General features: G+C 39.6%; 1 protein-coding gene across 20 annotated transcripts in view; it reads left to right on the forward strand.

Moving 5' to 3' along the window:
• NRXN3 (neurexin 3) overlaps positions 1-16,627 on the forward strand; it is a 704,846-nt gene that overhangs the window by 187,114 nt on the left and 501,105 nt on the right. For all 20 annotated transcript variants that reach the window (XR_009114569.1, XR_009114570.1, XM_058025830.1 and 17 more), the window contains one exon: positions 694-813. Coding sequence is in view for 18 of the 20 variants with exons in the window: in XM_058025830.1 (XP_057881813.1) it covers positions 694-813 (120 nt within the window). In the remaining 2 variants the exon portion in view is untranslated. The remainder of the gene's footprint in view (positions 1-693; positions 814-16,627) is intronic.

The raw sequence follows: 16,627 nt of genomic DNA on the forward strand, positions 1-16,627 counted from the left end.
TAACAATGAAAGGCTGTTCTGATAGTGGTGGCTGCTTCCTTCTCTGCTTCCACCAAAAGCATGGAAAGCAGTCAAAAAAGAGAAGTGTTGTGGATAAATGTCATGCCCTTCTGAGGACTTTATTGGCATGTTTCCAGAGGAACCAATATAATAGGTAGAGTGTTTGGTTTTTGTTTGGCTGACTTCTATTAACATATAAAGGCAAGTTGTAGCCAACTGAGGCTTCAAAACTGCAGTTTGAATCTACATTATCAGTGTTCTTTGGGTATGATGAGGCATTTTTCAGGGACTTATTAATTAGCTTTCATTTCTGTAAGGGGATCAAACTTCTAGGGAAGCACAACAACCTGACCATGCTTGTTGGCCTGGCATCACCCCTGTTTCACTGTAAAATTGTTTGAGCAAGTTGGGAACGTATGAGTTGGGCCTGCCTAAGAGGGAATATGTTGCTGTTCCCTCTTCCTTGCTCTGTGTTACAGTTTGGTGTTTTGTTGTGAGGTGAACACTGTCTTTGTGCTCTTTTTACCTGAGTTTCTTGCACGTCCAGCAATGGAGCAGTGTTTGGTTAAGTGCTTTCTCTCTTCTGCATGAGGATCCTGATGGTCATGATAGTGATGAATTGAAGATATTGTGGGCCTGACCCAGTGATTCCTTCAGCTTTATTTCACTCTTTTCTTGTCATCCTTTCTCCAGGGCCGAGCACTACCTGCCAGGAAGATTCCTGTGCAAATCAGGGCATCTGTAATCAGCAATGGGAAGGCTTCACCTGTGACTGCTCCATGACTTCATATTCTGGGAGCCAGTGCAATGATCGTAAGTAGACTTTTCAGTGCATTGGTGACCTGTGAGTTCTGATACATGAGAGTACAGAAAGCATATGATTCATTGTTCTTTCAATTGCAATACAACTTTCCCTGTGTCAAATCCAAACTTTTTTTCTTGGAAATTTCTTTAAACCTACAGCAGGTTATATTTTTTTTCTCCTTAAAATGAAAATATGCAATTCAGCATGTATGGGTTTTGTTTGGCTGGTTTTTGTGTTTTTTGTTTTTCTCTGCTTCTTTTTGAATGCTAACTTTACCAGTCCAATGGTGATAATTGATGTTGAGGGAATTCCTGGTTTAGAGAAACCAGGAATGACTTTGCAGATACTGTATGTAATATTTTCATAGGTAAAAATGTCTAGGTTTTGTGTACTGAATTATGCTTTGAGATTTTCATTCAAACTTTGGTGAAAAAGGCATGGAATGCATGTAAAATGAGTAGTGTTCTAGTCTTCTACTGAAATACTAGCTGTATGCTGAAATGCTGAGTAATGTTTCTGAGAATGTTCACTTAAAACCAGCAATCAGTTAAATACGCAGCAGAACCATTGTGCTTCTTGGTATTGATTTGCTTAATCTCAAAACACTGAATGTTATTGGCCAAGTACTACTAGAATCTCTGGTAAAATAATTCAACAAACCCCTTAAGTCTGCCTTTAGGGGACAGCTAATCAGCTTTTTGACATTCCCTCTGCTCATCATGGTTTGGCCTTTGCTCCTGCCTGGAGGGAGCAGATCACTTCAGCTTTACTGTCTGCCTGCTTTTCTTGTTTGAGGTGACTGCCCCCTTCTCCCTGGCTTGCTCCAAGGCAGGGAACGAAGGAACACATCATGAGTGCTGTAGTAAGTGTAACAGTAGGCTTCAATAATTTGGTTCCCTGACTGTGTAAATTTTAAACACAGAAAAAACTGCTTTTCATTAAGGTATTTGTGGTAGACTTAATTAGTGGTACCAACAAGGTCCATGTAATATTGGTGCCACAGCACTGTCATATCTGCAATGTTCCCCTAAAAGTCTGAGACATAACTGAGTTGATGGCACATGTGACAGGCTGTGTAGCACATGGTGACAATCAGTCTCTGCTGAAGGCCAAAATGCCTGTTTTTCTGAGTCATTCATAGTATGTAGTGTTGTCTCTGTTGGTCTCCCATTTCTTCCAGCATATTTCTCTCAAACAGATATTGGAAAGGCCTACCAGCATTCATGCTTTGACAGGGGCTGTATAAACAAGATGCTACTGACACAGATTCATAGACTGTAATGCTGTGTCTGGTTTTGGATTGCTTTGGAATGGAATTCAGAATGTTTCCTTTGGGTCCAGAAGAAACATTTCATGTTGGAGTCACAAGATCTGGTGCCAATTTTCTGCATTTTTATTTTGGTTTGCTTTTATCAATTGGACACCCACTTTTCCACTCTCAAGTTACTTGTTCAGTCAATCAGTTTAGACTTGCTAAGGGTGGCACACAAATGTGTGAAAGAAACACTGCTTTGAATTCTGTTGGGTTGCATTTAAATACATATCCAGGAAATCTCTTAGGTTATTGATACTGTGGGGTTTGTTTCTAATGTGTTTGGCTTCACAACTCCAGAACATTGCTGTGCCCTTGTTAAGCTGTTGCTAATGGCTCAGAGCAGGCCCAGAAGCATCAGCAAGAATCAGGTTTCTGTGTCTGTAATTGGGGATTTCTTGCTGATTTTTAGAGCTGGCAGTTGGAAATAATGCTGAGAGGGGAGCTTGAAATGAGTGGGGGAGCTGTGGACAGTGTAGGAGCCAGCCTCCAGTTATCAGGCCTGGCTGGTAATTTACAAATGCAGGCAGAAGGATGTGGGCTTCAAAGTGATCTGGAAAGGTAAGTTGTGTGGAGTCCTTCTGGAACATGGCAAGACTTCATCCTGGACCTTCAAAAAGTGCGTATGACTTTTTTTTGTGGGTTTTGTTTGTTTGATTTTGTCTTTGCCATGTATCATGATACTGGAAATAGACTTCTACTCCTGTCTTCCTGCTACAGTAAGGATACATTGTGGGTGTGTAGTTGAGAAGGCTAAAGTCCTGTTCTTTCCTACCTTTTAGATGTGGTTGCTAATCCAAGTACAGGCATCTATCAATTGAAGCAAATACACTGGACTGCATTTTAGTGCAAGAAATGGCAGGGGGAGATAGCTTCTGTGTAGCCTGAGGCCTTTTATTTAGAAATGCATCAGGCTCTTTGGTGAAAAGTTGTTTTTTTTTTTGCCACAGCAGGCAATTCTATTAATTTAGTAGATGGCTAAATTTCTACCTTATGAGCAATTGGTCAAAATGGTCTCCCACAAGTGTAAAATATGGAGTATTGAAGTAAATGGAACAGGTAGAGTTTTACCCAATGAAATGATAGCAAAAGGCTGACTTACTTTACATATTTTGCCTTTTTAGTTATGTTAATCTAGTCAATTGTCCACACTGGAAATTTTCATTTTTGTGTATTTGATGAACAATATATCTGTGCCTCAGACTGATAAATGGGAAGTATGGTGTTCTCTTCAATTATTGTTAATTGCCTAGATTATCCCTAATTAACTATTGGTAGATGTGATTTATGTTTGCTTTTTTTATTATTTGCTAGAGCAAACTTTGCAAAGATATTCAGTCTTATCAATCCTGAGTAAAGCTTGGTGCGCCAATATGTCTTTCTGTTTCAATTTTTGTCCCAGGACTAGGCCATTAAACTTCCCAATTCAGATGCAAATGCCTTGGAACTGCTGTTTCTGAAGGATGAAGAGGAAGCACCTGTAATTCCCCTTCACCCTTCAGAGGTGACAGAGATGGATTTTGTAAACCTATAGACATGTTTAGCCATTCACCAGAATTGCTTAACAAAACTAGAATTTAAATTCCTAATGGAAATGATGATATAGCCTTCTGGCTGTTTGTCTGTAGCTCTGTTTTAGATGTTCTTGACTTTGTAGTAATCAAGATGCTTTAGAATGAGGAATTAATGGGAGCTGTGGGGGCATAAATTCAATTTTAATATACTTCATTCTGACTAGTACAACTGTACTGATGTTTAAAAAAACCAAACTCAGGAATAACCCACAGACACCCCCTCTCCTCAAGTTATTTGAGACAGTCCATTGTACAAAAGTGAATTTAAAGGTTTGCCCTTCACTCTGGCCAGTACTAGCACCTGAAATGAAAGGTAGAAATAGAAGCAATAATGCTATTCAGGATATACTGGTTCTATTTTCCATGTAATTTAAAATAATCTTCAAATTTTTGAAGTTGTTCCATAGTCTTCAATCTTTATAGATGTTTTAATCATTTCAGCATCACATTCAGTGTGGGCTTTCAACCTATTTTAAGAATCTACATACTACTCTAAGATGTAGGAAGTTAGTGTACTGCAGTTAATATTAGAAATATAATGCCTGCTTGGCATGCCAAGCTTTTGCTTAGACTGTTCAAATGTACAACTTCAAGCAGGTAAGGTAGCAGAAGTCAAGTTAACCCACGATGTGAGTGAAGTGTCTTGCATCTGGGGTGAACTCCATCCTGCTAATGTTAACTGTGACATGTGATGAAAGCATGATAGTTGAGCATTCCAACCTACCTGAGAAGTGACCTGTATTTAAACTATTGTCTATCAACAGCTTTACAGATTAGATTAATTCACATTCTTGTGTATCTGATGAAACAATAACATTTTCTGCAGAAGAGAGAATGCCAATGCCACCTCTTATGCAGTCTAGCAAATGCAAATGGTATATCCATGTCAAAGTAGATCATAGAAAATGCTGCTTTTTACTCAGTACTTCATGCACACGAGTAACACTGAGGGTCAAGCTTTCCAAGAGCAATTGCCAGGGTGACACAAGTATGTATTAGTGGAGGTGTTTGCCTGTGAAAAATCAATGTTTTGCAGCAATGACTTGTGCAAGCAGAGTATAAATCACCTTTTCAAACAGGTTTTATGTTGTTGTTGAAACAGTTAAATCCATCTGCTGACTAGTGATTGTCTTTTTAGAGGGGTTATTTATTCATTTCTTTATAAACTTTGGGTTGTAATATTCCGGTTTAAAACACCTGGTTTAAAAACAACTTTTCCATTTGATCGGTAAAGAGAAAAAGCAGCCCAAGCTCTTTGTCCTCTTGTGTTGGTATCTTCATATGCCTCCAGTCTCCATGCTTTTCAAGGATCCTGTTCCTAAGTAACCTTCCAATGAGGTTGCTTGGCTGAGTGATGTTTGTTTTTATCTGAGAGAGAAGTAGTATACAAGGCTGTTGGGGTTTTTTTTTGTGCAAGTTGTATTTTTTTCCACAATCCCTTTGCATATGATGCATAACCTATATGCTTTTACTGGTTTTATGTGAATCGCAGTTGGAGGAGGGAAGGATTAGAGGGAAAGAGAGTTATGGTGACTTTGTTCCATTGCTCATCAATTTAGTGCCATCACAAGAAGAGCTTTTGGTAACTTCAGTTATGTAATCATAGTGAGTGAGGCTTACTAGCCAAAATAGTTTTTTTTTTACTTGACATAAAAGGAGGGATATCAAAATTAGCAAGAAATGTCTAAGACCAATGCTTTAGAGTAAAGCCCTGAGTATTTTTGAATGATTTAGAAAGATTGAAGCTGGCCTTAGCCCCACATGTGTGAGATACCAAGGTTGTCAGACCAGGCCCATTCCTATTCATTAATGCCCTTCTTTTTTGCACCCTACAAAGTAATTGAATGAGTATGAAAGTGTATTGATGCTTCTGGAGCATAGTCTGAAAACTAGGTTGGAGTGGCAGAACTGTTTTCCCTCACACCTGCTTAAACAGCATAGCAGAATAGTCATTAGAAGAGACTACTAGCAGAGCAAATGGCTAAGTAACCCTTCCTTTATGGTGATGGCTTTATTCTGATGTGCTCATGAGCCATTTGCATCCCAAACTTGGTGAGTCACTGAGCAGTTACAGCTCGTGCTCTACATTGCAGGATTCAGAGCCCCTGTTGGGAGATGAGCCCTATTCCCTCTGTCTCAGTACTTTGTGTTTTTCACTATATGAGCCAGTTGTTGTCCAGAATTCATGACCTCCTTTAATGTCAATGCCAGAAACTCAGCTTGATTTACTTACAGAAACACTCTTATTGTTCATGTTTAATTACCACCCATTTGTTTCTGATGTGCCCAGCTTACTCACTTACTGAGTCAGAGAGCAAGAGGTTGCTAGTGTGTAGAAAATAAATCTGCATAGACTTCATTAGTCATGCATGGCTAAACCAGTCAGCTGTTTAAATATCAGCATGCTTGGGGGTTTGCCTTTGATACTACAGAGACATCCATCCTACATGAAGCAAGAGTCACCTCTGATTTATCTTGAGTGAATCATACTTCATTACAACAGGTCAGACACTGCCTACCTCTTACTTCTCTCCTCATGCTTTGTTCTTGCTTACTTAGTGGTCTTTCCTTTATTATGACTAGTGTTTTCTGGCTGATGGCTCATTTTCAGTTCCTAACTTAAGCCTTTGGTGTCTTCTGACAGTGAATGACCATATCCTCTGAGGACAGGGATAAAAAAGAAGGGAAATGCAACTCTGTATTTTAGTACATGATGTAAGTTGTACCAATGTGATTTGAGTAGTGAACCCTGCTTTCATCCTCCTTAGCACTGTTTAATTTGCCCTGCAGGTGCAAGAAAGGTAACATCTTTAGGGCAAGGAACTGGTGCTACTTCTTATTAAAGCACCATGCACTTTTCTGATGCTTAGTAATAGCCCACTACATAATGGCCTTGGCTCTTCAGTGATCTAAGAATGCTCATTCTTTTCAGTGTACTGAAAGGGACTTTTCCCTCCCCTGAGGAACAGCTGTTAAACATCAGATCAGACTGCAGATCAAGAACTTGTTTGCCCCATGTTCCCTTCAGGAGTCATCCGGAACGGGCAGTGCTGTCAACATTAGAGGGAGAAATTTGTCTGTCCCTGTTTTGGGGGAGAAAGAAGGAATTTGAGTGACAGGTGTTTTTTGAAATTGCTTCTTCTGCACCTTTCGGCTTCTCAAGGTGCCCTGACATAAAAGCGTTTCCTTTTTTTAATAGTGAAAGCTAGCCAGCTTTATCCTTTTGTGATCCCCAAAATGCAGCTAGGTCTCTAGTGTGTAATTTAATTATGATTGCTTCAACAGCTTGGCAGAAGGAGCATTTAGAATGAGAGCTGTAATCAGTCATTGATATCTGTGCACACCTGGCTGCTGTCAGCACATAAGCTATGGTCCAGCAGTGCTACAGACTTCAATAGCATGGAAGGAGAGAGACTTTTTGCAGGTGGGAGTGATTACAGCCTCTGTTATCAGCCTTTGAACAGTTCAAGCAGTTAATTCCCTCCCTGGTGCTGTTCAGCAGCTATGCCATTTTCATAAGCATGTCACAGAAGACTCTTGCCATAATTTTGTTCCTTGTGATCTCTGCTCCTTTGACAGTATTTTTCTTTAACTTGACGCTCTTTGGTAGTCATGACAATAATTTTCACTTTTCATCTCAAAAGTAGCTGAGCAAGTGGTACTGTGTCCTATGTATTTTGCCCCATGAGAAATTTGGCCTCGGAAGCTGTTCCTTCAGTAATGGCACACCCAGGGTGTAATCACTGATAAGACACTGATATAAGCTGGCAGCAGAAACAGAAGTGTTGTACAGCAGAATAGGAGTCTCTGTTCTGTCACCCCAAGCTCCATTTGTCGATGATGATCTGTAAGCACATCTTTTGACTGAATGTAAGATAATAAATTAAGTGTTCCAAATTGTCAACTGCAACAATGATTTGATTAATTTTAAATGTAGCATTTTCTTTGTAATATCCTGCACATGTTCATATTTGTTTTGAGAAGCAGTAAATGTAAAAACTCGGAAAAATACAAAAAGTCTTCAACCATCAATTTTACTCTTTAAAGATTCTTTTCTTCTTATCATAGCTTCTTCACAGAAGATAGGACAGAACTGAATTTGGAAGTTAATGAAAAATGTATGTAGAGTTGGATTTTATAGGCAAGAATCACCCTGTGCTTGAGGACTTTTATATTGAATGGATTTTTTTCCCCCCACACAATGCTATCAAACTTCTGTCCTCAATTGTATTGTTCAAATGCTTTTGATAATCTCACACCTACTATGGTTTCATCAGCATGAGGTATTTTGAGTGCCATATGGTATGCAGATAGTACCTGTTCTTGCACAGAGAAGGGAAAAAAAAACTTAAAAAATCTGTTTGGTCTTTCAGCTGTTGCAATTGATCTGCAGCAGGATACCCAGTCACTAGTCCAGCTGAACACCCAGCTGGCTTTGATCATTCCCTCCAACCCTCTATGAGTCTGTAGTAAGTTGCACTGTGGATTATGAAAATATGATTTCCATGTTGGACTTACTGTCCTGGATGGAACTTACTGTTCCATCCAGGACAGTAAATCTGACTACAATAATCCTTAATCTGTTTTTTTTTTTTTTTTTTTTTTGTCCTACCTGGGCTTTGTGTGCTCTCCCATCTTTGCAGCACTCAGCTGAGTTATGTATGTGTGCTTTTAAGCCATTGATGGGAATCTGATGAGTGGTAAGTGGGGTGTAATGGTGTTAATGAGATGGGGTAAGGGTCACTTGGTGCTTTCCAGACAGCGTAGAGCTGTTTGCCATAGCACACACTATATTGCCTCCTTATTCCTCTAGGGTCCTCAAGGTGATTATTGCTTGTTTCCCAGGCTGTCTACATAGAGAACACTTTACCAAGAGGAGCCTACATTATTGGGTGAGAACAAATAGATGAGGATTGAAGTAAATGCTTTCTATTTTACAGCCTAGACTTTGTTTGCAGTAACATTTATAAATATAAAGTAATTATTTTAATTCAATGAGGTAACTTCTGATTTATGTCAATAGTTGCAGATCAGAATGTTATGGGATTCTCAGTCCCCATATCAAATATGCCTAATTGTTTTGTTTTTAAGATTCATATATATTGTTTTTACATACCTTAGACTAAAAGCTGCCTTTAAGATTACAGTCATTAGGTGGGCAAATCTATGTCATAAAATATTTACAGTGTGGGTAGCTGAGAGAATGCCAACATGCAGACAGAGGTAGTACTGGAATTTTTAAACTTTTTTTCTTGTTTCTGATTTTTGGGCCTGCAAGTCTGGGGCTACCTAAGGGAGTAAGCTGGCGTCAGTAGGGATCAAGAGACATATCTTTTATGTTTATTTGTTGTTTTGCAATGGAAATTGTTAACAGAAAAACAAAGGCAGGAGGAGTCAGAGGTCCTGAAGGAGATTCTTTGTTCACTGTCTGAGCTGCCTAATGTACTAATTATTTCCTGTCATTGACAGAAGGCTACTATTGATCTCCAGTGGAGTTGAGCTGCAATAGGGACATAGCTTTATTATGTTGCAATCTTGTTACCCAGGAGCTGGTATATAATCTCAGCTGTAGAACATTGGGGATTAGATGAAAAACCTTAATTACAGTTATCTTAATAATGATCCCTGAGGGGCAGATTGAAATTGGTTGCTTGGGTACCTGCGAAACAAGCTTTGCACAGGGGAGCAGATTTTGGTGGATTTAATTTATCTTTGCGGAGGTGTTTCATTGTGTGCTGACATCTGAGGCCTTGGCAAATGCTGGGATAGGAGTCTGGGACTTCAGTTGCCTTTTGCTGTCCTTAGAGATTTTGGGACACAAAATAACTTCTCTGATTGTGGGAGGAATTAGGCTTTATGGTAAGAAAACTTTTTAGTAGGAAATCCCAAGAATAATCGTATAACTTGAATTCTATTGGGATGTAAGTGTTAACTGAAACCCCAGTTAGCTAACAGCTGTCTGCAGATTAAAAAGCTTTCCAATCTGTGAATGTTAGTTAATTTCAAAGTCTTGGTGCATACAGAGCTGGTGAAAATTTTTCATGGGCGGTAGTTTAATTGATGAAAACTGCACGCTTAGGGCAAGAAAAACTTTGCATATTTCAGTGAAAGTCTTGGAATAGCTTTGAACAGAAAATATGAAGGAATAAAAAAGCAAAATGTGGTTGGTTTCATTATTTTCAAAACAAAACTCAGGATTTATTGACTGCATCATAAGGATGAATTCATTGTGAAAGTTAGCAGAAAATGCCTAAAATCCTGAGAAAGAAGACAACTAATCTTGGTTTAAAAGCATTGACCTGAGTTAGTTCATCCTCCTCTGCCTAGGTTTATTATTTAATAAGCTACTGGCTGTGACTTCCTGAGGCTCCTCACGGCCTCTGTGTTGGAGATAAGCAGCATGGGCTTGTGGTGGGTTCCCTAGTCTAGGATGTGCCTTTCTGTATATTGCCAGCAGTGCTTGAGAGCATGGTCTTGAGCAGGATGGGGAAAGAGATGTGAAAATGACTCCATCCCTACGAAAGCAGAGTTTGATCTTTGTAGCTTTTGGTCAGGTGTCTCTAGCTCTAATGTGAGAGTAGTTGTGCTCATGCCTATTAAGTAACTGTCTCAGAAAACATAACTGACCTCTGGACCAGAATGTCTTGACTAGACTCTGCCTTTAATAATATAACTGCCAAATAAAAGCATATTTTTCTCCCTGAGACACTCCAACATTTATTTTGGAGGAAGTGTGGTTGGGGCTCTATTCTTCCTCTTGTCTCTGGTCTGAAACCTATTTGCAGTGCTTGACCACAGCAAAACTGGTGTCAGGTTTGCTGGCTTCCCATAACCATCTGTCATATTTATTGTCTTTCTTTTTTTTTATTTCTTTTTCAGATTGTACTAAATGACCTTCTGTCTGTTACATTTCTGCCCTCTGATCTCAGGCAAATGATGAAGATAGATAGCATTATCACAAGCCATCCATCATACAATTTCTAGGTCCCACAGAAGCATCTGTGTCTTTAACAGTTCATCTGTCACAGATAGTTTCATAGCTCAACACCACAAAATGCTGAAGAGAGGGCTAATATTGGTATTTCTTTTTCATACTCAAGACTTCAGCCATCAGGTATCTTTCACTTGGATATGCAGACTGTCACAAAAAGTGCGTGTGCACCAGGGTTTGTGTTATAGATCCGAGCCAACTGCACGTTACAGAAGGCAGCACTATTGCTGACATCAGCAGGCTCATTTTCCTGTTTTGCTGTTGTAACACAGGATTGGCTGTGTTACCAGTGCAGAATGAACTGAGCAGACCTGGCTCTGTGCAAATGAGCCCAAGTTCTCAGAAGCAGTGACTGTGAATCTGATTGCCAGCAAGTAGTTGTAGGTACTCCTGCTGTTGGAGTGACTGTACATGTGTGTGAGAGTCAGAGATACCAGTATCTGTCTGGAGTTCAATGGGCATAGCATTTTACAGAAACATGTAAAGTTACCCAATAGGGCATGATTTTGATGTCTTGTAACTGTACTGTCAGCTCTGCAGAATATGCATTTGATACATGAGTTACCATGCACAGATACCTGAAATACCTGAGTGAACTATTGCTGAGTTGTGCACATTTGTGTAGTGCATTGAGCTAGGCAGGGCATCCTGTTAATCCTACATGCCACATGATGCTGAGGCATATAGTGCTGCAGCATGGAGATGATCCTGGGAATTTATCTTGTTATGGTTTCTTGAATGCTAGAAACTGAGATCAGTCAGAATTATCTATGCTTCATATTGTTTAACACAAATCATAGCAGTTAAGTGTTTGTACTGTCAGAAAAAAAACCTTCAGAAAGACCCAAACAACCAAAACAAACAACCCCAAAACCTAAACCACCAGCCTATTCTCTTTCTTTTGTCTCAGTTTTTTGCACTTGTTACCAGTGGCATTTTTCCTATTTGGAAGAGGTTAGAGGCTTAAATCCCTTAGCCCCTCATGCTGAGGTAGAGATGCTTCTGATGGATACTTGAAACATAAATTTTAGTTTTGTCTTAAGGGAGGCATCCTCGTGGACATCTCCACTTGGCTGTGGAATTGCTACTGGTGGCTCATATGCATGGAATATAGATAGTTCAAGTCGTTTAAACTTAAATTAAGCGTACCAGAGAACATGCTTAGTCCAAATATCACACTTGAGAGACCTGTACTAAAATAACTATGGGAGCTATATGAAATGCATAGACAATATACATAGTGCTTTCTGGTTTTAAACCACTTTCATCCTGGAGGCCAGGATGAACTAAGAATAAATTTTGAAGTATTTGCTGAAGTGAAGCTGGGTATAACACAATAATTTAGATGGAGCTGAAAATAAGAGCAACTACATCCCTTCTGCACAGAGACCCCTGTATTTGCCTAGCTCCTTTAGAAGTGAGGACACTCAAATGCTTTGTGTTGCACAAGTGAATTTCTGCCTGTCATAAGGTAAAAACTAATCAAGTCTTCATGATTTTAAAGTAATGCCTGAAATCCTTATTTATTGCCACTAAGATGTGAACCTGTTGGGTGACTTAAGCTGTTCCTTCTCAGACACTCTGCTAGCATACCTCCATATTTGGGAGCAAATACTGAAAGGGTGGAATAACTGCTTCTCTGAGCTGCCCTCTTTTTCTAAATGGAAAAGGGCTTTTTCTTTTCCAGTACTAAATAGAGAGAATAGATTGTTATTCCTGGCAAATTTAGCATTTGTAGACTTGTTTTCTTTGCCCACCTTAAGTACATGAGATTCAGACTTGTAAGAAAAGGGTGCTCACAGCTGTGCTAGGCCTGCTGGCAAATAAAATTCAGTACAGATGGTTGTCTGCCCACACTCTATTTATGAAGAGGCCTGCAGTGTTTATGTTAACGGTGATGAGTTTGAGAGATAAAAATAGGGAGTTGTTTGTTGTTCATTTGTTCTTTATAGATCTGCAGTGAACTTTTTTTATAAAGCACAAATTCGATAGAGAGATTTGTTAACCTTCTAGAAGAGCAGCCTGTCAAAAAGCCAAGCTGCAGACATCTCAAGTGCTGGAATCATTCCTTGGTTTTTATACTTGTTTCGTTTACTCCACGAGATGGTGCTGTGTACCCACAGACCCGAGGAATCCTTTGCTTGAGTTTTCCCAGGTTGTTGGTGGATATTTGGATTATGAAAACTTGAAATGAAGTTAGAAATAATCTCTATCTTCCAGCTGTCTTTTTCGCCTCTCCAAATTAATCTCAAAAAGAGGTTTTCCAAAATCACCTAAGGCTTTGTATAGTCCTCTACAGATTATGTCTTCCTTGATATTTATTGAGTCCTGCAGCTTTGCCATGACTTGAGGGTTTAGGAAACCTTCTGGAGGCTGCTTCCAGATGCCATAGTTTCAGGGCAGACATACTAAAAAGAAAAACCTCAGTGTGTGGCCGTTCCTTGTGAATAGCTTGCTGAGTCAGGAAGATGTCTGCATGTTGCAGGGGTCTGCCTATTTCCACATTTATTTATTTATTTATTAAAGTCTTGTGCAAAATGTTCCAGGGCTTCAGCCCTGGAAACTTAAATTATGTGATCTTGTCACTTAAAATAACTAGCAGTTCTGCTGTTCTCATTCTCCTACTATATGTTTTCCTATTTATGGTTTTGGGAGTTATTTTGTTTTTTATTTCTCCTGTTTTCAGTTAGATTTGGAGTAGGGCACTACTGATGGTACTGTCTTTGCAAGGTGGGAACTTTAGAACCTTGTCTTTGACATGGCTGAAGTCCTCTGATCTTCTGCCATAAGGTGGAAAGAGACTTGGGGGTAAAAGAGAAGTCACCTTTGACAAACTTGCCAGGGTGTTAGCCTTTCTTGGGTAGCTAAAGCGAGTTTTGTGTCAGTGTGGAAAGTAAAAGAAAAAACTTACTAGTTATTTTTGAAGTTATGGATAGAGACATTCCCTTTGTTCTGTAGAACAGATTCTTTTTTTACAGAAGCAGATATTTGGGGTGAAAGGCTCCTCCATCCGTTGTGTGTCCCTGGAGTCTGCCATTTTAGCTTCGTGATTATCACTTATATCTTTGTGAGTTGTAGATGTGTGTCCAGTGTCTTCACAGCTCTGCCTCTCATTTCTTCATGCTTCTGTAAAGTACAGTCTGACCTCACTTATCCTCCCACTTTTGTTCTAGCAGTTTTCAAAAGCTTGAACCTGCACTTTCCTGCTTTTATGCTGACTGAGAGCCAATTCCTGATTTATAATATCTAGTCTCAAATCCCCATAAGTGCTGTGGAGGTGATTAGTAGAAAAGAGACACAAAATCTTTACATGCCTAAATGAGGCTGAGACCCTCCTCACTTTTTAACTCTTTATGACTAGTCCTGATTAATGTGGGGTAACTGCAGTTTTGGGGCAAGTCAGAAACAGTGTTCCATTTCAAATAGCTAAATGCATTTCAGCAGGACTCCTAATGCACATCTTACAATTTTCACAGTTGTTACTTTTCACTTATCTTGGGAACCTTAGGACCTAATTGATGACATCATTGTGTGAGGATTGTTTCTTACTCCCTTACCTCAGGACATGTTTTGGATATAAGCAGCAGTTTTTGCCATCAGCTGTTAATCCCCAAGAGCTGTGGCATGGAAATTCCATGTCATGCATGTTCTCCAGGGCAAGAAAATCTTCTTATCTGGATACCTCTAGCAAGTTTTTTAAGATGCTAGTAAATGTTCCAATGCTCAAAGCTCATCTCTGATTTCTCATTCAAATTTTAATTCCCAGATACAGCTTCAGAAGTGCTTCTGTGTATCATCAGATATACAGCAGAGGGATGTTTAACTTCAGAAGTTGTGTTTCTCATCACTTCTCAATCAGTGTCCTGTCTCTGCTACCATGAAAATTTACCAAACAATAAAAGCTAGGCTTCACTGATAGGTTTTTGTCTTTGAGTCCTCCCCCAATACTTCTCTGGGGTTATCTTACCTTGATGTAGTAGTTATGGCACCAAGGTTTAGGGGATTGAGAAATATGATCAAGACACTATGAATAACAGTGTGAAGGTGTTTTCTCCATATAATGTGTTACTTGTTTTGCCTTCCTCAAAAGCATGCATGTTAGCAAATAACTCTTCTTGCTGTTCCAGTTAAGTGATTTGTGGTTACTACATATAGATTATACTGAGCTTTGGGGTCCAGACTGGCTAACAATGCCCCAGTCACTTGAGAGCATTTTGGATAAGAATGCAGTTGCATGGGTTAGGTAGGCTAGTTCAAAGCAGGACCTGTTCTGTGTGGGAAATAGCTGATGCTACTCTCATTAGTTTGATGAGTACAGCTTTTGCCCTGAGTCACCTTGTAATTGCTGTTATACTGCAGATTTCTGACTTCTGTGTTGGTGTCTTCTCTCTGACTTGGGATTTGCTGTTTGAGTGGGGGAAATGGCTCTCCAACTTTGCCATGTGTTTTTATCTGAAGGCAGCCAAGGACTTGTGCAGAGCAGCAGCTGTGAATAGACAGAGCTTGCAGTAAAACAGCAGGAGGACACATCAGAGCAGAAGGGGTTGAACTCTCCAGAGACAGAAATTTTAAACTAGGAAGCATGGAGCAAATTTTCCCTTGTTCCTTGTTTGCTTGTGGTTTTTTTGTTAATTTCTTTGTTTTGTTTTTTAATGACTCTAAGTTTCCTTTGGCATTTGTTGCTCCTGTCTTATATATCTTTTCAGTCTGGGAACTGCTAGCTACAGAAGGTAGTGAGACAGTTTGATGTCAAAGCATCCTCTTCAAAAGGCAGTTGGAAGATGAGCTAGTTTGGGATCAGTTATGTATCTTCCTCTGGTTTGGATATGGCTCAGTCTCTGAGAAAATAACAGCTGTTCTGCTGTGATGACCACTTACATAACTTTGTGGGATGTTTTGGAGAACTGGAAGATCTTGAAAAGTTCTTGAGGAAAAGCTTCAACATCAGAACAGTTCTCTTGCTTTTGGCTCTAATTAAGGCTCGTGATCAGAGAAGCAAGGTCAAAAGCTGAATAAGAGTTTTATATTTTCCAGGTAGGTGAAAACTGTTGAATAAATGCTGAAAGCTGTAACTTTTTAATTGGGAATCCAACAGGAAATTTTGATGGAGCCACTATTCATGATCTCTAGCATTTGCCAATTACAGCTTTTGACTGGATGTTTTGGTAGTGCTAGTTCTCTCAGAAAATAAAAGTTGAGATCAGATGTTCTCAGAAACCTGTTAAACTTGTGAACCTGATAATGGAAGTATCTCTTCCTAATTTTCCTAATTGTAATAGGAAAGTCCTTGGTAGCAGTTATCCTATTATTTCCCTTACTCACCAGTACAATACAAACTAGCAAGCAGAGTGACCAGCTGGAGCAATATCCAAAGACACTTATGGATAACTCTGAATCCACCTGAGAATTACCTTCTGTTTCACACACCAAGGAAAAGGAAATATCATCTTAAGGTGAATGACTGACTGCCTGAAGAAGCAGGCACAGCAAGGCCCACAGTCCTCCTATGCCTGGGACCTTCTGGCTTGGGCAGTAAATCTGTCTTCTCCCTTTTGATCTTTGACACCACCTATGGCAGAGACTGCTGGAGCTGTCTGAGGGCACCTGGGCTCTGTCTCTTAGTGTGATGTTAGTGCTGGTCTGTATTTAACTGCAGCCATTCCGTGTGGAAGATGTAGAGCTTTTTCCCTGCAGTTTGTATGGAGCAAATTTTTTCTTTGTTAGTGCCCATGGGGTGTTGTGGACATCTTCACCTGAACTGGTGCAATCCATGAGTTAGTGTCTTTGCTGTATCCATTCATATGTTCATTGTACTACACTGGTTTCTATCATAAATAGGTGTGATAGTAGGTCCTTTTGAGTCTCTGCACATTGCCTGACAAGTATGGCTGTGTAGACACAGCTTGAGAACCTGCAAATTTTTATTTCAACTTAGCTGGGCATAA

This window comes from Melospiza georgiana, chromosome 6 (genome assembly GCF_028018845.1).
Source record: "Melospiza georgiana isolate bMelGeo1 chromosome 6, bMelGeo1.pri, whole genome shotgun sequence".
Lineage (NCBI taxonomy): Eukaryota > Metazoa > Chordata > Aves > Passeriformes > Passerellidae > Melospiza > Melospiza georgiana.